The sequence below is a fragment of the Pecten maximus genome, chromosome 8, assembly GCF_902652985.1.
Source record: "Pecten maximus chromosome 8, xPecMax1.1, whole genome shotgun sequence".
NCBI lineage: Eukaryota > Metazoa > Mollusca > Bivalvia > Pectinida > Pectinidae > Pecten > Pecten maximus.
This window is the reverse complement of record NC_047022.1, coordinates 39924573-39949418: the sequence shown is the minus strand read 5'-3', so window position 1 is coordinate 39949418 and position 24846 is coordinate 39924573. Positions and strand designations below refer to the sequence as shown.

At 37.7% G+C, this 24846-nt stretch overlaps 1 protein-coding gene across 2 annotated transcripts in view; it reads right to left on the bottom strand.

The window, feature by feature from the left end:
- The window catches only part of LOC117333495 (serine/arginine repetitive matrix protein 2-like), a 266971-nt gene that overhangs the window by 233490 nt on the left and 8635 nt on the right, over window positions 1–24846 (bottom strand). For both annotated transcript variants that reach the window (XM_033892810.1, XM_033892811.1), the window contains exons 2-3: window positions 20432–20701; window positions 159–269 (exon numbers count right to left, since the gene is read on the bottom strand). In XM_033892810.1, coding sequence (XP_033748701.1) covers window positions 159–269; window positions 20432–20670 — 350 coding nt within the window. In that variant the 5' untranslated portion in view covers window positions 20671–20701. The remainder of the gene's footprint in view (window positions 1–158; window positions 270–20431; window positions 20702–24846) is intronic.

The following is a 24846-nucleotide window of genomic DNA, read 5'->3' as shown; positions in this document are numbered from 1 at the left end:
GTTCAAGAAGTTGATATTCCATGACACAACATGTTCACACCATCTCACTAGAAAAACTGTCAGAACACTCCCCAGTTAGACAAAGTTCCAAGTCCATAGAGTGACTGTTTTACATAGATATGTGACTGTCAACATTTGAATAAATTAGAAAAGCTTACATTGGTCGTCCAAACTCGTCTTTCTCCACTGTTGATTCTGATACCCCTTCTTTGTTGATCAGCATAGTTCTGAACATGGACACCTTGCTCTCAATCTCCTCAGCTGGGTACCTACCAAAAGTCATTAAGTATATATACAACTACATTTTGTATATAGATAGAAGGTTCTTCCAAAAGTCAGAGTATATACATTTCTATAGATATAAAAAGGTACAACGAAAAGTCATCGAGTATATATAAGTTCATATAGATACAATAAGGTACTACCAAAAGTCATAGAGTATATACCTGGTACATATTTTTTTCACATTTTTCTTTCTTTTAATTTTGTTTTTTGTTTTAAACATTTGGATATTACATGCATTAAAGTTTATTATAACTGCATATTCTAAGATAACACTGCATGAGCATCTCGCAGCATCACTCTTAAGTAACGAATACACTCTATTGTACTATATTAGATTTTTAAATGAAGTATATTTAAATTCATTTTTGAAGTGCTGATGATTTTTAGCCACATACACAGATATAGACTTCTACATACCGTATTTGACCTAATAAGGGAGCGGGTAATTGACAATGGGGGCGCCATTATTAAGATTAGTTATTCTGAAGTTTTATGAAACAGACTATACCTTATAGCAGAATACCCAAGGCTGTGGAAACGGTAAAATATTCAGTCATAAAAGATATCTATTCATTATCATATATTAAGCTTAAACATCACTTGAATATTCCTGTAAACTTGTAAACCATGCCAGCTGATCTTTAGACCAGAGCACGCGTGTTCCATCATTTATGTTCAAATGGAACTCTTTTGTGTTCTATTTACAGACACAGGTGATTTCCCAGATCATATCAGACATTGTTTTCTTTGACCGAATAATTGATTTACAATGTCTTTTACTAGCTTTCTGTTCTGAACAAAAGTTATTTTTCAACAAGAATGAAGTCTTTTACTTTATCTTCAAATAAAGATGGTAAGTTATTAGTAGTATGTATGTTTAGTTTCGGGTGCTCTTTGCACTGACATGTCCTCTGTAGGAATAAACAAAATGTGGTGAAAATATTGGGCAGGAACCCTTATTAGGGCAGGCACCCTTATTAGGTCAAATACGGTACATATGAATTTAAATCTTTTACAATAACTGTGAAACAAGGTATTCATCACTCAACTTACATTTTCTGGTATTCATACAAGCCTTATCATCCAGGGGTAAAATTGATAATCATATTACTGGATTTGGTTAGTATGTGTCATCTTGAGACAATACAATGCAAGTATAAATATTAGTTATTGGTAATAAAGTTTATGATTATATATATAACCTAAATTTAAAAATACTAAAAAAGTTTGTATTCAATGAAGAAGTGATAATATATGAATGGGTTTTTTTTTTTGCGAGACAGATGGGCAGTATATTGATAAGCAATTTTTAATTAATTAGCATAGTCATGAATTTTAGTTTAATCTGGCCTGTTTTTTCATTGTTATTACATATCAAGATATATAGCAATACTGTTTGATACCAGTCACCATTTCTTCCATTTTGAAGATGTACATTCTGGAATGGTTGTAAATGATCAGTTCAGATTTAATATACCTCAACCAGAAGGTACAGTTCTTGTTACCAGAAATACCAAGACTCTATGAGAAGAAATAAACCAAAATTTGATTTAGAATCAATATGACATTAAACATCTTAAACAGAGAGAAATGTTTGGAATCCTACTGTCTCTGATTTAAGCGCCTGTGTAGACCCTCCTGCAGCGTGTCATGTCTATCTCGGACAGAAAGCCAAATTCATCTCTCAGAAATGATGCAACAATTGATTTACTTTAAATGCTTCTGGATTTCATAAAATCCAAATGAATCATGCAATGATGTACATTCTGTCCAGCTATTTACTGAGACCAGAACTGTAAACCCGACCCAATCAGAAAGGTGAGCAACAAAAGACGTCTGTGAAATGCAGTGCAACTAAACTTTATCAACATGTATAGGGTTGGGCCAAAAGAGCAGAGGAAAATATGTCTGAAATTAAAACAAGAGGCCCAATGGGCTTGGATCACTCACTTGGTAATCTTTTCTCTTCATTTCAGTTAATCAAAAGAACTCATACAGTAAAACTCGGATAAGTCGAAGTCGACAGGACCAAGCAAAATATTTGACTTATCCGATGGTTCGACGTATCCGTGTCCGTTTGTATACGGAGACAAAATACCCGACTATCATCGGTTGTATGCAGAACAAGTGCTTGATAACATAGTCGAAAATAAGCAATAAATGATAACAAAGAAATTAATTAATTATTCCTTTAGCCTTTTGGTTTGTAAAAAGAAGTACAGTACACATCAGGTGGTATGAAGATGTTGTTAAAAAGTTTAAAACAAATTTGACCCATGAACTTGAATATGTGTCAATTAAAGTCAATTCTTTTTGCAAACTGTGTCAGGCCTCGTCAAATGTCATGACTCTAGGACTCTTGGTTAATAAGAGGAAGTATTTAAATGGAAAAAGTTGATGCCAGGTGGCATAAGCTCACTTTGCCCTTCAGACAAGGTGAGCTAAAAACAAGACGATTAATTAAGTGAATCAGCCCCCCAGACAGGAGGATAGACAAAATAAAGTGTGGAAGGACAGATCAAAGACCGCACTGACAGTAGGATAGACAGACAAAATAAAGTGTAGAATGACAGATCAAAGGCCGCACTGACAGGAGGATAGACAGACAAAACAAAGTGTGGAAGGACAGATTCAAAGGCCGCACTGACAGGAGGATAGACAAAATAAAGTGTGGAAGGACAGATCAAAGACCGCACTGACAGTAGGATAGACAGACAAAATAAAGTGTAGAATGACAGATCAAAGGCCGCACTGATAGGAGGATAGACAAAATAAAGTGTGGAAGGACAGATCAAAGGCCGCACTGACAGGAGGATAGACAAAATAAAGTGTGGAAGGGCAGAACCAAAAGGAGGATATAGACAGACAAAATGCAAAACCAAAAAATTCTATGAAAAATTCAGTGTACATAAATATTGGATAATTTGTTCTGTCTTAATTCTCTGAGGATCCATGTGCAATGGGAAGTGTTAATGATTTCTTAGAAACTATGACGGTAAACAACTTTTAAACAAAATGCATGACACTTGCTGACATTAAATTATTCTAATTTACATAATAGACTGATCTGTAACCAGGTAGAAATAAACACACACAGGTTCATGCTTCAATCCTTTATCTAATATACTCCCATTAATCTGTCTAGTGCTGTTAAAATAAAATCATATTGACACACTGCATGTCATATTCTGTATGAGTCTATATCATAACAAAGCTGAGCAACACTTAGGTGAAGTGACTTAATGACCGGCGAGACAGCCAATAGATATGGCTAGCTAAAAGAATCGGGATTACAATTGTTTATGCAATGATGTAAGTGATAGTGTCACTGACACTGCAGAAAAATGTCTATGGCCATGCCAGTTCTTAGTCTGGTTACCAACAACTGACAGGGCGTTATTCTTGAATTTTTTACAACGAACAAACCTGAGTTTTCTTCATAAATTCTTGTTATATCTAAACTGGGGAAGCTATGGTAATAGGAAGCTACACTATATAACAACATCCCAAATCGTGTGATATGGAAGATTTATGAAGCTAGCTTTCATGTCATGGTCGTGGTGGTCTGGGAGAGCTGCCAGTAGTAACTTATCCTTATATCAGGATCACTACACCAGAAAGTCAAGAGTGTCACAACCTATCGCCTTTGTGGAAACTTAATTGGGCTTTAAACTACGTCAATTTGAATAGTGTGGATGTTTCCTGTGGGCTGACATGTATATCACTACAGAGATGTGAGATTAATGACCGACACTGTCGCTGCTACATCAGACCAAGGATCTCCTGATTACCATACAAACTTAATTATCTCCCTTATTTGATGATCAGCAGTGACAAACATTGTAATGGCCAAGATTTACTGGCATTATCAAAGGGAGACAATTACACCAGCAGTGGGCAGGGAGTTACTGCCCTTTGGAAACAAGCTCAATTTCCAAGAATGTTTTACTTGTCAAGATATAGAAAAAAATCTGATAGAAATAAGGTAGACCAGAGTTTCTTATAACTCCAATCTCCCACTCTGCTATAAAGGATGGGATATAATTTCACACCAACTTCCTTTTCAATTTTTATTTTGCAAAATCATATATTGAGATATGTCATGTCCTGAACCATGCAAAATCACTTACAGAAAGTTGGACAGTCGAAATCTGTGGGGAAATGAACTTTCTGTCCAAGCAGAGTGCAACAAAGCCATTTATTCACATGAACAAATAAGAATTTGGAAGGGTTGAAAGGTAATATGTCTGGTATATGTTCTAGGAACATATTACTGTCTAGACTAGAAAGTCTAGAGATGTTAAAAGGTTGACAAATAATAGAAACAGGAAAATTTCACAGACATAAGAAATGTTATGAAAACTTTATTATCTCACTTTTAATATAAAGGTGATGAGGAATTAGACAGACATGATCCTGTACCTTCAGTGATCGTTAGATAATTCAATGACAGTTGGGTCATTGACATGATCCTGTATGTGATCGTTAGATAATTCAATGACAGTTGGGTCATTGACATGATCCTGTATGTGATCGTTAGATAATTTAATGACAGTTGGGTCATTGACATGATCCTGTAAGTGATCGTTAGATAATTCAATGACAGTTGGGTCACTGACATGATCCTGTATGTGATCGTTAGATAATTTAATGACAGTTGGGTCACTGACATGATCCTGTATGTGATCGTTAGATAATTCAATGACAGTTGGGTCACTGACATGATCCTGTATGTGATCGTTAGATAATTCAATGACAGTTGGGTCACTGACATGATCCTGTAAGTGATCGTTAGATAATTTAATGACAGTAATGGCCATGGGTCATTGACATGATCCTGTGACTTCAGTGATCCGTTAGATAATTTAATAACAGTTGGGTCACTGTCATGATCCTGTAAGTGATCGATAGATAATTTAATGACAGTTGGGTCATTGACATGATCCTGTAAGTGATCGTTAGATAATTTAATGACAGTAATGGCCATGGGTCATTGACATGATCCTGTGACTTCAGTGATCCGTTAGATAATTTAATAACAGTTGGGTCATTGACATGATCCTGTAAGTGATCGATAGATAATTTAATGACAGTTGGGTCATTGACATGATCCTGTAAGTGATCGTTAGATAATTTAATGACAGTTGGGTCATTGACATGATCCTGTAAGTGATCGTTAGATAATTTAATAACAGTTGGGTCATTGACATGATCCTGTAAGTGATCGATAGATAATTTAATGACAGTTGGGTCATTGACATGATCCTGTAAGTGATCGTTAGATAATTTAATGACAGTAATGGCCATGGGTCATTGACATGATCCTGTGACTTCAGTGATCCGTTAGATAATTTAATAACAGTTGGGTCACTGTCATGATCCTGTAAGTGATCGATAGATAATTTAATGACAGTTGGGTCATTGACATGATCCTGTAAGTGATTGTTAGATAATTTAATGGCAGTTGGGTCACTGACATTGTAATTTAATTTTTACACTGAGACAAGAATCTGGAGAAATTTGGTGAAAGTTTACGGAGGTACAGTGAGGACAGAGTAATTATGTGTGACAGGAGATTCCCCTAATCTCTGGTTATGACCAATGTTTACACTACCCTAGGGACCTACACTTAGTCACATTATCGCTTCCTTCTCAATATTATCGTCATGTCATCTTATGCACTATCTGATTAACAAATACCAGTGGTTAAACGAATCACTGAAATTTCCACCAAGTTTAGATTTTCAGATAAATGAAAAACATTGATATCTAGTCTGACTCATACAGGGAACTGGGTTTTTTTCTGTCTTGGCATTTCAACTGTACTTAAAACTTTAATTTATAGTCAATATTCAGAAATATTCTGAACATAGAGAATAAACAAACTGCCTAGTAGCATCCAGAGAATTACGATAGCACAATGTCTTTACCACATTACTTTGTTTAATGTGGCCAGAGAGGAAAAGTACTTCTCATTCTATGTTTGATAGTTCAATGATCGTACTCTTAGAATAGCACAATTCAATCATTTCTGACTTTTAAGTAAGAAGTAACAAAATCTTCACTTTATTATTTACAAAAAAGTATATAATTAATGTCTTTAACTATGTAAAAAGATGAAGTGACAATTCTTTATAAAATATTGCATTTAAACGAGAATCCTTTACATAGCAATAACCGAATTTTTTTATAACCTTTTCACATGGAACATGTTAAAATCTTTACCGAACAATGAGCTTTAGTTGCACCAAAAAAATTTAACGAGAAACACGTACAATCATAAGATGTACATGTATATATAAGTTGTCACAATAATTTTATGTTTTAATGTAAACATCTTTTATGATTGCGACACTTGAACACCTTCCAGTAGTTTCTTTTTCAAAGATTTAAATCACTCAGACTCTGTACCATTATGTTCTGAGGCTGAAGACATTAGTTGTGAGCCGACTGATGACATCAGTTCTGAGCCTACAGAAGACATTAGTTCTGAGCCTACAGAAGACATTAGCTCTGAGCCTACAGAATACATTAGTTCTGAGCCTACAGAATACATTAGTTCTAAGACTACTGAAGACATTAGTTCTGAGCCTACAGAAGACATTAGCTCTGAGCCTACAGAATACATTAGTTCTGAGCCTACAGAATACATTAGTTCTAAGACTACCGAAGACATTAGTTCTAAGCCTACTGATGACATTAGTTCTGTGCCTACAGAAGACATTAGTTCTGAGCCTACAGAAGACATTAGTTCTGAGCCTACAGAATACATTAGTTCTGAGCCTACAGAAGACATTAGTTCTGAGCCTACAGAAGACATTAGTTCTGAGACTACCAAAGACATTAGTTCTGAGACTACTGATGACATTAGTTCTGAGACTACAAAGACATTAGTTCTGAGCCTACTGATGACATTAGTTCTGAGACTACAGAAGACATTAGTTCTGAGCCTACTGATGACATTAGTTCTGTGACTACAGAAGACATTAGTTCTAAGCCTACAGAAGACATCAGTTCTGAGCCTACTGATGACATCAGTTCTGAGACTACAGAAGACATTAGTTCTGAGCCTACAGAAGACATTAGTTCTGAGACTACAGAAGACATTAGTTCTGAGACTACAGAAGACATTAGTTCTGAGCCTACTGAAGACATTAGTTCTGAGCCTACAGAATACATTAGTTCTGAGCCTACAGAAGACATTAGTTCTGAGACTACAGAAGACATTAGTTCTGAGCCTACAGAAGACATTAGTTCTGAGACTACAGAGGACATTTGTTCTGAGCCTACTGATGACATTAGTAGGGCGTAAGAATTGTACCTGCTGCCCCCATTGCATGATCGTAAGAGGCGACTAAATTTGGGATCTTATCTTTTCTATTCTTTCTGAACAACTTTCTTTTCCTAACGTCTCCCTTGATACTGCCTCACTTTTGGCCTTAAGTTGAGCGTTCGCCCCTGTGAGGAAGGCTTTGGGTTCTGTCCCCTGGCCGAGACATACCAGAGTCTTTAAAAATGGTAGTTGCTGCTACGGCTTAGCGTTCAGCATACAAGGAGTGGAACGACTGGTTCGCCCGTTGTCAGTATAATGTGACCGGGTGGGGTGTCCTGCTGGGTGTCTTCGGCAGTATGTTTCAGTGAGGTAGCACTATAAATCGGCAAAAGTTCCGGCCTATCACAAGGAGACTTAACACGAACATACCGCAGCCTCCCAAAACACACATACGCACTCACCACACGCATGCATGTCGCATGCACGAGAGGCCATCCTTAAATGACCTTAGCTGTTAATAGGACGTTAAACAAAATAAACCAAACCAAACCAAATGAAACATCGGTTCTTCATGATGCTTCCAGTTGATCATGGGAAGTCTTGGTATTAATATCTATCAATTTTCCTGATGGAGGAAGTCTTGGTGTATAGAATGATCAACTTCCTGTTTACAGAGTGATGTCTTGGTGTCAGAAGTATCAACTTCCTGTTTACAGAGTGATGTCTTGGTGTATAGAATGATCAACTTCCTGTTTACAGAGTGATGTCTTGGTGTCAGAAGTATCAACTTCCTGTTTACAGAGTGATGTCTTGGTGTCAGAAGAATCAACTTCCTGTTTAAGGAGCAAAGTCTTGCATGGTGTCAGAATTATCAACTTCCTGTTTATACACAGCAACGTCTTGCATGGTGTAAGCTTGATTAATGATCTACTTCCTGTTTATGCAGCAATGTATTGCATGGTGCCAGATTAATGATCAACTTCCTGTTCAATCACATCTGAGATGTTGAGGAAAGTTTTGCCAAGCCTGCTACCAGTGTTTAAGGAAAGGCATAATGTATAGAAAGTAACTTGGATTTCCATAAAGGAGGTCAGATACACATGTCACATCAAGTTATTTACATAAAGCATGGGATTTCCTCATTTCCTTATACAACACTTCTCTAACACTGGCACAGAGAATACATTACAGTGATCAAAAGCTATGTAACTCCTTCATAAACGACAGGAGGTAATGCGAAAAGACAATGAAGTTCGAATGTTCTATATATACCTATCAATGGAATACACATTTTTAATAGAAATCATGTACAAAGTTATTCTTTTACTTAGTAAGTCAACTTTTCAGTCTATATCAACACAGAATAATAGGTCATATGGTAGTCCCCCCATTTCACTTTAGCCATTTTCTCAGTTATGGCTTCACTTGCAAAGTTAAGCAACTTAAAACACCTTTGTAGGTCATTTGAAATAAAGGAGACCCAGAGATCCCTCAGTATAACATATGTAGGAGACGCAGAGCTCCCCTCAGTATAACATATGTAGGAGACCCAGAGCTCCCCTCAGTATAACATATGTAGGAGCTCCCCTCAGTATAACATATGTAGGAGACCCAGAGCTCCCCTCAGTATAACATATGTAGGAGACCCAGAGCTCCCCTCAGTATAACATATGTAGGAGACCCAGAGCTCCCCTCAGTATAACATATGTAGGAGACCCAGAGCTGACCCCTCAGTATAACATATGTAGGAGACCCATATTTCCCCCCGGCCAGTATAACATATGTAGGAGACCCATATCTCCCCTCAGTATAACATATGTAGGAGACCCAGAGCTCCCCTCAGTATAACATATGTAGGAGACCCAGAGCTCCCCTCAGTATAACAAATGTAGGAGACCCAGAGCTCCCCTCAGTATAACATATGTAGGAGACCCAGAGCTCCCCTCAGTATAACATATGTAGGAGACCCAGAGCTCCCCTCAGTATAACAAATGTAGGAGACCCAGAGCTCCCCTCAGTATAACATATGTAGGAGACCCAGAGCTCCCCTCAGTATAACATATGTAGGAGACCCAGAGCTCCCCTCAGTATAACATATCTAGGAGACCCAGAGCTCCCCTCAGTATAACATATGTAGGAGACCCAGAGCTCCCCTCAGTATAACATATGTAGCAGACCCAGAGCTCCCCTCAGTATAACATATGTAGGAGACCCAGAGCTCCCCTCAGTATAACATATCTAGGAGACCCAGAGCTCCCCTCAGTATAACATATGTAGGAGACCCAGAGCTCCCCTCAGTATAACATATGTAGGAGACCCAGAGCTCCCCTCAGTATAACATATGTAGGAGACCCAGAGCTCCCCTCAGTATAACATATGTAGGAGACCCAGAGCTCCCCTCAGTATAACATATGTAGGAGACCCAGAGCTCCCCTCAGTATAACATATGTAGGAGATCCATATCTCCCCTCAGTATAACATATGTAGGAGACCCAGAGCTCCCCTCAGTATAACATATGTAGGAGACCCAGAGCTCCTCTCAGTATAACATATGTAGGAGACCCAGTGCTCCCCTCAGTATAACATATGTAGGAGACCCAGAGCTCCCCTCAGTATAACATATGTAGGAGACCCAGAGCTCCTCTCAGTATAACATATGTAGGAGACCCAGTGCTCCCCTCAGTATAACATATGTAGGAGACCCAGAGCTCCCCTCAGTATAACATATGTAGGAGACCCAGAGCTCCCCTCAGTATAACATATGTAGGAGACCCAGAGCTCCCCTCAGTATAACATATGTAGGAGCTCCCCTCAGTATAACATATATAGGAGACCCAGAGCTCCCATCAGTATAACATATGTAGGAGACCCAGAGCTCCCCTCAGTATAACATATGTAGGAGACCCATATCTCCCCTCAGTATAACATATGTAGGAGACCTAGAGCTCCCCTCAGTATAACATATGTAGGAGACCCAGAGCTCCCCTCAGTATAACATATTTAGGAGACCCAGAGCTCCCCTCAGTATAACATATGTAGGAGACCCATATCTCCCCTCAGTATAACATATGTAGGAGACCCAGAGCTCCCCTCAGTATAACATATGTAGGAGACCCATATCTCCCCTCAGTATAACATATGTAGGAGCTCCCCTCAGTATAACATATGTAGGAGACCCAGAGCTCCCCTCAGTATAACATATGTAGACTTTCTAGACTCTAACTTACTACAATGCTCTACACAGATATTTCTTAACCAGTAGTAGTGGTTCACAAATAAGATTCGGACACCATATCAATTTGTCTGAGATAAGTTTACCTTGTAAAAGTATTGCCATGAGGCAGAAGAATATACTGTATGCCCGTCAAATACCATTGGATAGAGTGTTTATGTTATACACGATAGTACCGAGGGGCAGAACAATAAACTGTACGCCCCTTGAATTTCACTTCATGTTATATACTATCTCGCATTGAAGTCATTATCACCTTACACTGTACGAGTGTGCTATTGCCCTCACCTTTCTCTACAAACCAATGTTTAATTTTCAAGCAGTTTGAGGATTACAAGTAATCTGGAGTTAGTCTCCAACTAATTAAACACTACGGGATATCTTGATCATAAAGTTTCAAGGAAATTGGTAGAAAACTGTAGATCTCCAGACAAGATTCAAGCTCTAGAAATAAGCAAGTGGCCTAGAGGGCCTTCATCGCTCACCTGGATATTTCAGTAATCATGGTAAGAATATTTTTAAGTTAGATTACAATTATTTTTCTGACTTTTTTGCTAGATCTTCCAACTATGGTTTTAAGTTAATTTTTTCTTCTTCCTTTTTTGCAACATTTCCCATATTAGGCCCCCTCTCCAGCCCCAAGTGACACATAACCTCCATATATACAACATTAGACCTCCATTGCTCAATAATGCTTTAGTCTAAATTTCATCAAAATTCATTCAGTCATTTAGGACTAGTAGGGATATAAAGGATTTACCTCAATTTCCCCTATTGGGCCCAGCCCCTCTGGCCCTATAGGTGTCAGTGTCACTATTTATGCAAAATCTGTACCCCTTACCTTGAGGATGCTTCTGACCAAATTTGGCTCAAATCCATTCATAACTTATGACTAGTAGCTAGATATCTGTAGACTACAGAATTTAAAGGAATTACCTCTATTTCCCCTATTGGGCCCCGCCCCTTTGACCCCTTTGGGGTGGGAATCGTCATTAATGCAAAATCTATTCCCCCTCCCCCAAGAATGTTTCTGACCAAATTTTGGTTTAAATCAAATAAGCATTTTATAACAAGTAGCGATTTAAAGCAAATGTTGTTGAAGACGACACACGCCGCAACATGGCATATTGCTCAAGGGGCCTTCGGGCCAGGTGAGCTAAAAATAATTTTGTAAAAATAATTCAAACAAAATTCATTTCAGGGCAACACACTATGTATCATGATATTAATTAACAACAGTTTCAAAGAGATCAGTAAAAAAAATATGAGAAATGTCCGGGCAAACAATTAAGTTTATGCCAGACTGCCGACACAAAAATTCATTCCATAATTGTGTTTATAGAAACCCAAGTTACATATATATGTGATAATTGATATCAATAATGGAGAGCTCCAACATTTTACCTCTATGTTACGTCAGTTTAGGACTATGAAAACAGAGAGCACAAGCAGATTGACCTTAATGCTTTACCAATACACTTTCTATTCAATGAAATGAAGATTTTTTTCAACTTTCCTGTGTCAGTATATTCAGAAACAGGGGATGGAATATGAGTATGGAGTGTGAGTTTGTGTGTATGTGTGGAGTGTGAGTTTGTGTGTATGTGTGGAGTGTGAGTTTGTGTGTATGTGTGGAGTGTGAGTTTGAGTGTATGTGTGGAGTGTGAGTTTGTGTGTATGTGTGGAGTGTGAGTTTGTGTGTATGTGTGGAGTGTGAGTTTGTGTGTATGTGTGGAGTGTGAGTTTGTAGAGTGTGAGATTGTGTGTATGTGTGGAGTGTGAGTTTGTAGAGTGTGAGATTGTGTGTATGTGTGGAGTGTGAGTTTGTGTGTATGTGTGGAGTGTGGGTTTGTGTGTATGTGTGGAGTGGGAGTTTGTGTGTATGTGTGGAGTGTGAGTTTGTAGAGTGTGAGATTGTGTGTATGTGTGGAGTGTGAGTTTGTGTGTATGTGTGGAGTGTGGGTTTGTAGAGTGTGAGATTGTGTGTATGTGTGGAGTGGGAGTTTGAGTGTATATGTGGAGTGTGAGTTTGTGTGTATGTGTGGAGTGTGAGTTTGTGTGTATGTGTGGAGTGTGGGTTTGTAGAGTGTGAGATTGTGTGTATGTGTGGAGTGGGAGTTTGAGTGTATATGTGGAGTGTGAGTTTGTGTGTATGTGTGGAGTGTGAGTTTGTGTGTATGTGTGGAGTGTGAGTTTGAGTGTATGTGTGGAGTGTGAGATTTAGTGTATGTGTGGAGTGTGAGTTTGTGTGTATGTGTGGAGTGTGACTTTGAGTGTATGTGTGAAGTGTGACTTTGAGATTGTGGAGGGTGAATTTGTGAAGTGTGAGTTTGAGTGTATATGTGGAATGTGAGATTGAGTGTGAGATTGAGTATATGTGTGGAGTGTGAGCTTGAGTGTGAGATTGAGCGTATGTGTGGAGTGTGTAGGGATAAGGAAACACAGCGACATTTCATTTGGTTTATTTAAAGTGTGAGTGAGATTGAGGGGGAAGGGGAGGGAGAGGGAGGGAGAGGGAGTGGGAGGGAGGGGAGGGAGGGGGTGTGGACAGAGGAGAGTTGATGAAGAAAAACAGAGAAACATTAATATACATTAACTGATTACAGTATTCAAGGTAAGTAATTATCAGTAATTCAATAAGCTAATTAAAATGATTCTAAAGGATTATATGGACAAACTCCTCGTCTGTGTTCAGTCACCTTTTCTTCCCAAGGCCTGTACTACACACTCAACATTACATTTACAAGCCAAGTGAAATGGATAAATTACATTAATACCATAAAAGATAGAAAGAAATGCCATCATCATCAGTCTCTGCAACATGGTAATTAAATCTAACACACATGACCAGTTGGTGAGTAGTTTCCATTATTTCCATGTCTGTGTCCTACGGGAGGATTAAGGAAAGATATATATACATTAAAATTACCTGACCTTTTTATTTGGCCCTGACATTTGTAGTTAATGTAATATACACGACACTGATACTAGTCCAAGGCTTTACATCAACATTCTATATTCTACTTCATTTGGAATGTAACACAGAATTTGATTGGTTAATAAAATTCATACGGATACAAAGACAATATATACTGTCATAAAGTTTCTTCTTTGCAAATTTAAACAACAACAAATAGCAAGGTTCAATTATGCCCATGACCCCAAAAGTCTTGAAATTGATCATCAGTGATGTCATAGACAATACCATGACCTTAAAAAGTCAGTTTGACGTACCCTTGCTCTGAAAGGTTATCCTCCGTTAACGACTGTGTCACTAAATGATTGACTGCAGGTAATGAAGCTCTATAGCTGCTACTTAAGTAAAATAATTGACGCAGGAAAAAAAAAAACAATAAATTTTGCAACAATGCAATTCTGCAATTTAGTCCCCAACATGCACAAAATGTGAAATTATTTGTCAAGAATTGACTAACTTTTTTTCTTAGATGTAGGTTAGGAGAAAATAGACTGAAAATGACCTACTTTTGTAATATGACATACACGTATACCATGCCCCAGGTATATAAAGCTCCAGTGACTAATAGTACTATAGGAAATGGAGCGACCAGGTTCATGAAGGACAAACTATTTCTTTGATGACACGGAAGGTCAAAGTTCAAAGTGTAGGTCAAAGTGAAAAAGAAAATGGAAATACTAGATAGCCTTTTGATGGTATTAATAAATGATAACACTAATAAATCCATGATTCCTTGATTTTGTGATGATCTTTTCAAATTTCTGTTTATTACACAAAATAATCTCAGGAGTGAGATGGGTCAGTCAGAAAATTAACAGCATAAAACAAATTCACCTTGACTTGGGAATATATAAGGTGTGTGATTTGACCCCTTATATCAATATTCAGGACAGTACTATATATCTGCTATAATATTTGCAAGGGATTTATTTTCGCTATTTGCACAGCATAATGCTAAAATAAATACCCCATGAATATTCTTATATTGTGTATTGTTAATACAAATTCACTTATTCTAACTGCAAATGCTTTCATGTCAGTACTGCGTGAAATTTAATACCCCTAAACTAACTGACAGGAACAACCATGGATATTAGCCCCAAACAACTATACACAATATGGTTTGTCAGGACCATCATGTTCATGGACTGTCTTGGTCCTTGGAAAAGACATCATACTGCAAATTAATCTGGATACTTAAATCTTCCATATGTTGTTAAGTGAGGTAGCTACCAGCTACTACAGGGAGATCCCACCTTAAAATTACATGGACTGTGTTGACAGGGCAATAAACCCAGCAAAATTTTTTTTTTTTAATTTGGACTTATTTCTTACTGTCTATATCATGAAACTGGTATTTACTCACAGAAATTCAAAGGAATATCAAAACAATTGTACATCAAGTTCCATGAGAATTGGATTAAGAGTATGTTGGATTACTTTTTTAAAATAAATGCTTATTTTACAACTTTCACAGAAATAGGGATCTGGCTTTCTCTCTTGTTCCCATGCCAATATTGTAATTAACTATATACGAAACCAATCACCACTATACTCACTTGATCAACAGTAGCTGGAGGAAATGATCAAATCTAAACCGTATCCCTTGATGGTAGGTATTGTTATCTTAGATTACATGGTGCGTAATGCAGAACTATTTAAAAATATTCAGCTAAAGCAGGCAAAATTATTATAAAACATAACAGTCATATCATAATCATATATGATATCATACTCCACATATCATAGAAAATTTGCATGATTTTGATGGATATGTTTAATTTGCCATCGATGTCTCTTGAATATTCAATTAAATAACATGTGATTGTTACACTGTTGTCTATAAATGATTGAATATGTTTATCATTTGACGGTGACACTGGTATAAGTAATCACCGAGCTGAGGATAGGGTGATACAGAAGTGCCGGGCCTATATAGACTACAGCACTCAAAACATAAGTCAAGACACCTGATAAAATTTGGAGTTTGGTGGAGCAGAATTTATATACTGGAAAAAAGATCCTCAATCACTTGTTCTTTAATTACGGAAACAGCTAGCTTACAATCTAAATACAGATCTTGTTTCTTTTTCAATTAAAGCATCTTTTTGAACAATAATCAGAAATCTATTATTCTTGAACAGATAATGCTGGCATTACAAGAAAAAAAACTTTGCATGCAAATGAAACAAGGCTTTAAAATTTAATTTTCTCCACGGCGGTCACTAAAGACTGATGGGAACACTAACACATGACACTGTGCTTACGTCATATAGCCCACAGTAAGTGACGCACAGCAGTTTTCTCTCTCAACATAACACTGTATGTTATAGGATTTATCAACTTATACCGGACTCAAATTAAACCAATTTTATACAAAACCCAGACCAATCAATCCATGCATCAATGTTTCCTAATGCAAGGCAGCTTTACATAAACAAATCTTTCACCTAAACATCCTCTTGTAAAACTTATATGTGTAATTTCTCAAATACTTCTGATTTACAGTCTTACAAAGTACAAATTGATATTGTTACAATACTGGTACCAGGCATTAATGAGATAAACTACTAGAGAGTGTTAGGATGACCAGGAGTCATATAGAACATCGCCGTCACAGTGTTAGATTGGAGATTTCCGTGTCTGTATTTAAACTATTAATCCAATATAAACTCCTACACTTACCTCCTCCAGGAAATACAGAAGATTACAAAGTTAACATCATTAAATTCTACAAATTAAACTTCTCTACTGGTTCCTTAGCAACACGAACCGACATTATAATCCAACAAAGGTGATGTACCAACAAGGGAGATAACTAGTGTTAATAACTCTTGCTGATCGGGCAGATTGTTTTGGTGTGTTTCTTGTAGTTCTTGCATTTGATTCCATAACAAAGGAATTCTATATAAATGAAGAGACACAACTGATGAGAATTTACAGTCCACAGCTGAAGTCAAATCAAATGCAAAGAACTGACTAAATGATGTATTTGATGAAGGTTAAAGTAAATATGAAGGTTAGAGTGACCTATTTTGATACAAGACACATTAACTCATGTAATTATATATAAGTGTACCCATTACCCAATGCCACACATCATCTGATGGGACACCAGTTGTGATAGTGATTACCTTACATCATCTGATGGGACACCAGTTGTCATAGTGATTACCGTACATCATCTGATGGGACACCAGTTGTCATAGTGATTACCTTACATCATCTGATGGGACACCAGTTGTCATAGTGATTACCTTACATCATCTGATGGGACACCAGTTGTCATAGTGATTACCTTACATCATCTGATGGGACACCAGTTGTCATAGTGATTACCTTACATCATCTGATGGGACACCAGTTGTCATAGTGATTACCTTACATCATCTGATGGGAAACCAGTTGTCATAGTGATTACCTTACATCATCTGATGGGAAACCAGTTGTCATAATAATTACCTTACATCATCTGATGGGAAACCAGTTGTCATAGTGATTACCTTACATCATCTGATGGGACACCAGTTGTCATAGTGATTACCTTACATCATCTGATGGGAAACCAGTTGTGATAGTGATTACCGTACATCATCTGATGGGACACCAGTTGTGATAGTGATTACCTTACATCATCTGATGGGAAACCAGTTGTCATAATGATTACCTTACATCATCTGATGGGAAACCAGTTGTCATAGTGATTACCTTACATCATCTGATGGGAAACCAGTTGTCATAATGATTACCTTACATCATCTGATGGGAAACCAGTTGTCATAGTGATTACCGTACATCATCTGATGGGAAACCAGTTGTGATAGCGATTATACCGTACATCATCTGATGGGACACCAGTTGTCATAGTGATTATCTTACATCATCTGATGGGACACCAGTTGTGATAGTGATTACCTTACATCATCTGATGGGACACCAGTTGTCATAATGATTACCTTACATCATCTGATGGGACACCAGTTGTCATAGTGATTACCTTACATCATCTGATGGGACACCAGTTGTGATAGTGATTACCGTACATCATCTAATGGGAAACCAGTTGTCATAGTGATTATACCGTACATCATCTGATGGGAAACAAGTTGTCATAGTGATTACCTTACATCATCTGATGGGAAACCAGTTGTGATAGTGATTACCTTACATCATCTGATGGTAAACCAGTTGTCATAGTGATTACCTTACATCATCTGATGGGACACTAGGTGTCATAGTGATTACCTTACATCATCTGATGGGACACCAGTTGTCATAGTGATTACCGTACATCATCTGATGGGACACCAGTTGTGATAGTGATTACCGTACATCATCTGATGGGAAACCAGTTGTCATAGTGATTACCTTACATCATCTGATGGGAAACCAGTTGTGATAGTGATTACCTTACATCATCTGATGGGAAACCAGTTGTCATAGTGATTACCTTACATCATCTGATGGGAAACCAGTTGTGATAGTGATTACCGTACATCATCTGATGGGACACCAGTTGTGATAGTGATTACCGTACATCATCTGATGGGACACCAGTTGTCATAGTGATTACCTTACATCATCTGATGGGAAACCAGTTGTCATAGTGATTACCTTACGTCATCTGATGGGACACTAGGTGTCATAGTGATTACCTTACATCATCTGATGGGACACCAGTTGTCATAGTGATTACCGTACATCATCTGATGGGACACCAGTTGTCATAGTGATTACCTTACATCATCTGATGGGACACCAGTTGTGATAGTGATTACCGTACATCATCTGATGGGAAACCAGTTGTCATAGTGATTATACCGTACATCATCTGATGGGAAACCAGTTGTGATAGTGATTACCTTACATCATCTGATGGGAAACCAGTTGTGATAGTGATTACCTTACATCATCTGATGGGAAACCAGTTGTCATAGTGATTACCTTACATCATCTGATGGTAAACCAGTTGTCATAGTGATTACCTTACATCATCTGATGGGACACTAGGTGTCATAGTGATTACCTTACATCATCTGATGGGACACCAGTTGTCATAGTGATTACCTTACATCATCTGATGGGACACCAGTTGTGATAGTGATTACCGTACATCATCTGATGGGAAACCAGTTGTCATAGTGATTACCTTACATCATCTGATGGGAAACCAGTTGTGATAGTGATTACCTTACATCATCTGATGGGAAACCAGTTGTCATAGTGATTACCTTACATCATCTGATGGGAAACCAGTTGTGATAGTGATTACCGTACATCATCTGATGGGACACCAGTTGTGATAGTGATTACCGTACATCATCTGATGGGACACCAGTTGTCATAGTGATTACCTTACATCATCTGATGGGAAACCAGTTGTCATAGTGATTACCTTACGTCATCTGATGGGACACTAGGTGTCATAGTGATTACCTTACATCATCTGATGGGACACCAGTTGTCATAGTGATTACCGTACATCATCTGATGGGACACCAGTTGTCATAGTGATTACCGTACATCATCTGATGGGACACCAGTTGTGATAGTGATTACCTTACATCATCTGATGGGACACCAGTTGTCATAGTGATTACCGTACATCATCTGATGGGACACCAGTTGTCATAATGATTACCGTACATCATCTGATGGGAAACCAGTTGTCATAGTGATTACCTTACGTCATCTGATGGGACACCAGTTGTCATAGTGATTACCGTACATCATCTGATGGGAAACCAGTTGTCATAGTGATTACCTTACATCATCTGATGGGACACCAGTTGTCATAGTGATTACTTTACATCATCTGATGGGACACCAGTTGTCATAGTGATTACCGTACATCATCTGATGGGACACCAGTTGTGATAGTGATTACCTTACATCATCTGATGGGACACCAGTTGTCATAGTGATTACCGTACATCATCTGATGGGACACCAGTTGTCATAATGATTACCGTACATCATCTGATGGGAAACCAGTTGTCATAGTGATTACCTTACGTCATCTGATGGGACACCAGTTGTCATAGTGATTACCGTACATCATCTGATGGGAAACCAGTTGTCATAGTGATTACCTTACATCATCTGATGGGACACCAGTTGTCATAGTGATTACTTTACATCATCTGATGGGACACCAGTTGTCATAGTGATTACTTTACATACATCATCTGATGGGAAACCAGTTGTGACATTGATTACCGTACATCATCTGATGGGACACCAGTTGTCATAGTGATTACCTTACATCAGAAGACAGCTGTCATGCACTATATGATGCTGCTTCATTTTACGTTGAGTAACCAGGTCGTAAATGATGATGTCATCAATTTTGACACACATTCCAAAGAGGATTGTAGATATGGCGTGATGAAAACCTTACTTTCGCTAGCAAGTATGTGAGAAAAATAATCAAACATAGGTCTGTTCTGTGAACAAGGATATATAAACCCTTGTGTAAGAGTTTGGCTGCCCAGTACTCGGCAAGCCTCGTGGTGACTGGCCAAACTCTTACACTCGGATTGAGATATCCCTGTCCACAGACCCATGTTAGATTCTATTAATCTTACACACAGCAGGTTAAGTATTGTTGGATTGTTAATAGTTTCCACTGATTTGAGAAGTGGTAAGGGAGATAATTACGTACCCTTGTTCCTCCATCAGTTCTTGCATCTCCATACACTTTAACTCCACCTTACGCTTCCTTTCATGATCAAGGATCTCTTTATTAGGGGGTTTTTGTAGGGCCTGATCAAGCTTCTTCAGTTCTTCCTCCGACTTGTAGTCCACTCGATCTTTGTGTTTGCGAACAAAGGACAAATTGCGCTGGACATACCCATTGGTTCCGCTACCTCGGGCAGTATCCAGACCTATACCGTTATACATGGTGTGTCAGGGGATGTTGTCTGTGTTACCTCTACAAATAGAAAATAGACATAACATTGATTAGATTAGATATAACATTGATTACAATAAAAACTTTATATACAGTTGTATTTTAAAACAATTATGAAAGAAGTTATATACAACTTATATCAATCATTTTGTTGGTTTGAATGAAGATGTGTAGGGGCGGTGACCTGTCTATGTAGAAGGAATCGGAGTACTGATAGAAAACCCATGTGGTCAGGCAGGTGTCCTGTACCTTTCAAATCTGATCAGGGAATCAACCCGCCCACCATTATACCTCTGATATACATCATGACAGCAGTAACACCAAGGAAATACCTTTGGCATATACCTCTAGTAGGTCAAATCTGTGACAGAAATATACACACCCAAAAATGGTACTTTGTTACCTAAAACATTAGTGTTATCAATTCAACAATAGGAAGATTTGGCCTTTTAATATCCATGATTAAACTAGTTCTTTTGTACATAATTCATTATAAGGCAGGTATTGAAGGACAACAATTGTCCACAACCATGTGCTCAAAGGCAGGGACAAAGGTTCACAACCACATACTCCAAGACAGGGTCTAATGATACTTCTGGTCCCGAACCATGTACTCCAAGACAGGGCTCAAGGACATCAATGGTCCACAACCATGTACTCTAAGACAAGATCCAAGGACATCAAAGATCCACAACCATGTACTCCAAGACAGTAAGTGTATATTACTGTCTAAGGTGGTATGTGTATGAGATTGTGTAAGTGTACATTACTGTCTAAGGTGTTATGTGTATGAGATTGTGTAAGTGTACATTACTGTCTAATGTGTTATGTGTATGAGATTGTGTAAGTGTATATTACTGTCTAAGGTGGTATGTGTATGAGATTGTGTAAGTGTACATTACTGTCTAAGGTGTTATGTGTATGAGGTTGTGTAAGTGTACATTACTGTCTAAGGTGTTATGTGTATGAGATTGTGTAAGTGTACATTACTGTCTAAGGTGGTATGTGTATGAGATTGTGTAAGTGTACAATGCTGTCTAAGGTTGTATGTGTATGAGATTGTGTAAGTGTACATTACTGTCTAATGTGTTATGTGTATGAGATTGTGTAAGTGTACAATGCTGTCTAAGGTGTTATGTGTATGAGGTTGTGTAAGTGTACATTACTGACTAAGGTGTTATGTGTATGAGATTGTGTAAGTGTACATTACTGTCTAATGTGTTATGTGTATGAGATTGTGTAAGTGTATATTACTGTCTCAGGTGTTATGTGTATGAGGTTGTGTAAGTGTACATTACTGTCTATTATAAGGTGTTATGTGTATGAGATTGTGTAAGTGTACATTGCTGTCTCAGGTGTTATGTGTATGAGGTTGTGTAAGTGTACATTACTGTCTAAGGTGTTATGTGTATGAGATTGTGTAAGTGTACATTACTGTCTAAGGTGTTATGTGTATGAGATTGTGTAAGTGTACAATGCTGTCTAAGGTGGTATGTGTATGAGGTTGTGTAAGTGTACATTACTGTCTAAGGTGTTATGTGTATGAGATTGTGTAAGTGTAAATTACTGTCTAATGTGTTATGTGTATGAGATTGTGTAAGTGTACAATGCTGTCTAAGGTGTTATGTGTATGAGATTGTGTAAGTGTACAATGCTGTCTAAGGTGGTATGTGTATGAGATTGTGTAAGTGTAAATTACTGTCTAAGGTGTTATGTGTATGAGATTGTGTAAGTGTACATTGCTGACTAAGGTTGTATGTGTATGAGATTGTGTAAGTGTACATTGCTGTCTAAGGTGTTATGTGTATGAGATTGTGTAAGTGTATATTGCTGTCTGTTATAAGGTGTTATGTGTATGAGATTGTGTAAGTGTACATTGCTGTCTAAGGTGTTATGTGTATGAGGTTGTGTAAGTGAACATTGCTGTCTAAGGTGTTATGTGTATGAGATTGTGTAAGTGTACAATGCTGTCTATTATAAGGTGTTATGTGTATGAGGTTGTGTAAGTGTACATTGCTGTCTAAGGTGTTATGTGTATGAGATTGTGTAAGTGTACATTGCTGTCTAAGGTGTTATGTGTATGAGGTTGTGTAAGTGTACATTGCTGTCTAAGGTTGTATGTGTATGTGATTGTGTAAGTGTACAATGCTGTCTATTATAAGGTTTGGTTTGTTTTTGTTTAACGTCCTATTAACAGCCAGGGTCATTTAAGGACGTGCCAGGTTTTGGAGGTGGAGGAAAGCCGGAGTACCCGGAGAAAAACCACCGGCCTACGGTCAGTACCTGGCAACTGCCCCACGTACGTTTCGAACTCGCAACCCAGAGGTGGAGGGCTAGTGTTAAAGTGTCGGGACACCTTAACCACTCGGCCACCGCGGCCCCTATTATAAGGTGTTATGTGTATGCGATTGTGTAAGTGTACATCGTGCTTCATCCACTGTTCATTTGTCTGATGGACAGAGTTGTCACCTAAACGTGGCACTCAAATCATACACTGGTTGTAATATACCAAAGTCTATTCACATGTTCTTTACTCAATATCAATGCTTGGTTATGAAGTGACAGTGAAATCTGGGTCACTTTGCCTTATATAGGTCTGTACATAAAGGGAAATCAATTACATCTGTAGATGGTACAGAACTGAACACATCTGTACAGTCGGGTTTGTATGTAATATATCATTGGATTCAAAATGTTAGAGATTGTTGATAAAAATCTCTATCTTCATTTGTAGGAGTAATTGCCTTGAATCATAATTCATTTTTTTGTGACCTTTGGTTTTCGTGTATAACAAAATGGCAAATTACAAAATACACATAAATATAATTGCTTTGCAGTTATTAAACTTTTATTCTATAAGTTTATACGTATACGTATATCCACACTCACAGCAATGAACTCTTATCAATACTAATTATATTATGGCATCAAATCTACGAATAAACTATAATATACTCTACATCTAAATTGCTGAAACAACACAAAGGAATCTTTTGCAATGATTTATGTAACTTTTTATGGGTTTTTATCTGATCCAAATCAATTTGCCGGTATTGATGCGAGTCTCTCCAACATGGACGTCAGGTGTTGGGCCTGTTTGTGATGCGGCCATGTCAGATCTATTGGAACACCTCTCTGAGCACGCCTCAAGGTGAGACAATCAATATGCAGCCAATAACGGGAGGCAGCCTATGCGCAGGTTGCCAGACATCAAGATCAGATTCCTGATAGTGCTTGACAGGTACAGGAGAATGTTGACAAAAGCAGGCCTACAAAGCAATGTTATACAGACAGATGATCAGATTCGTTTTGACCCTCAGAGTTACATAATGCCACTAGAGACGGTTGATACAGACAGGGGAATAGGCAATCATCAGGTCATGACAGAAGACCTTCTATCAATTACATGGTGACCTTCTCTATCTAAGGCAGTGATACCTGACCCCCTCCAACTTATGTAGAACTAAACATCAGCTATAACCTGATCTCTTTCTTACATAGAAATGACATCAGCTATAACCTGATCTCTTTCTTACATAGAAATGACATCACCTATGACCTGACCTTTAACTTATGTAAAACTGACATTAACTATAACCGGAATTCTAACTTATGTCAAACTGACATTAACTATAACCTCACCTCTAACTTATGTCAAACTGACATTAACTATAACCTCACATCTAACTTATGTAGACATGATATTAACTATAACCTCATCTCTAACTTCTATAAATCTGACATTAACTATAACCTCACCTCTAACTTATGTCAAACTGACATTAACTATAACCTGACTTCTAACTTATGTCAAACTGACATTAACTATAACCTCACCTCTAACTTATGTTAAACTGACATTAACAATAACCTCACCTCTAACTTATGTTAAACTGACATTAACTATAACCTCACCTCTAACTTATGTTAAACTGACATTAACTATAACCTCACCTCTAACTTATGTTAAACTGACATTAAAGCCACATAATCCCAAAGAAACATATTTCAATGTTTACATTTTTTTACAGTTTTCGGACTTGATACATATCTAACAGATTATCGTGAACCAGAAACTGAAAGAAAATGTGTATTTATGAAAGTATACAGTGAATTTCCAAAAATAGTAGCTGTGGCTGCCGGTCCAAGTTTCTCTGAAAATTAGT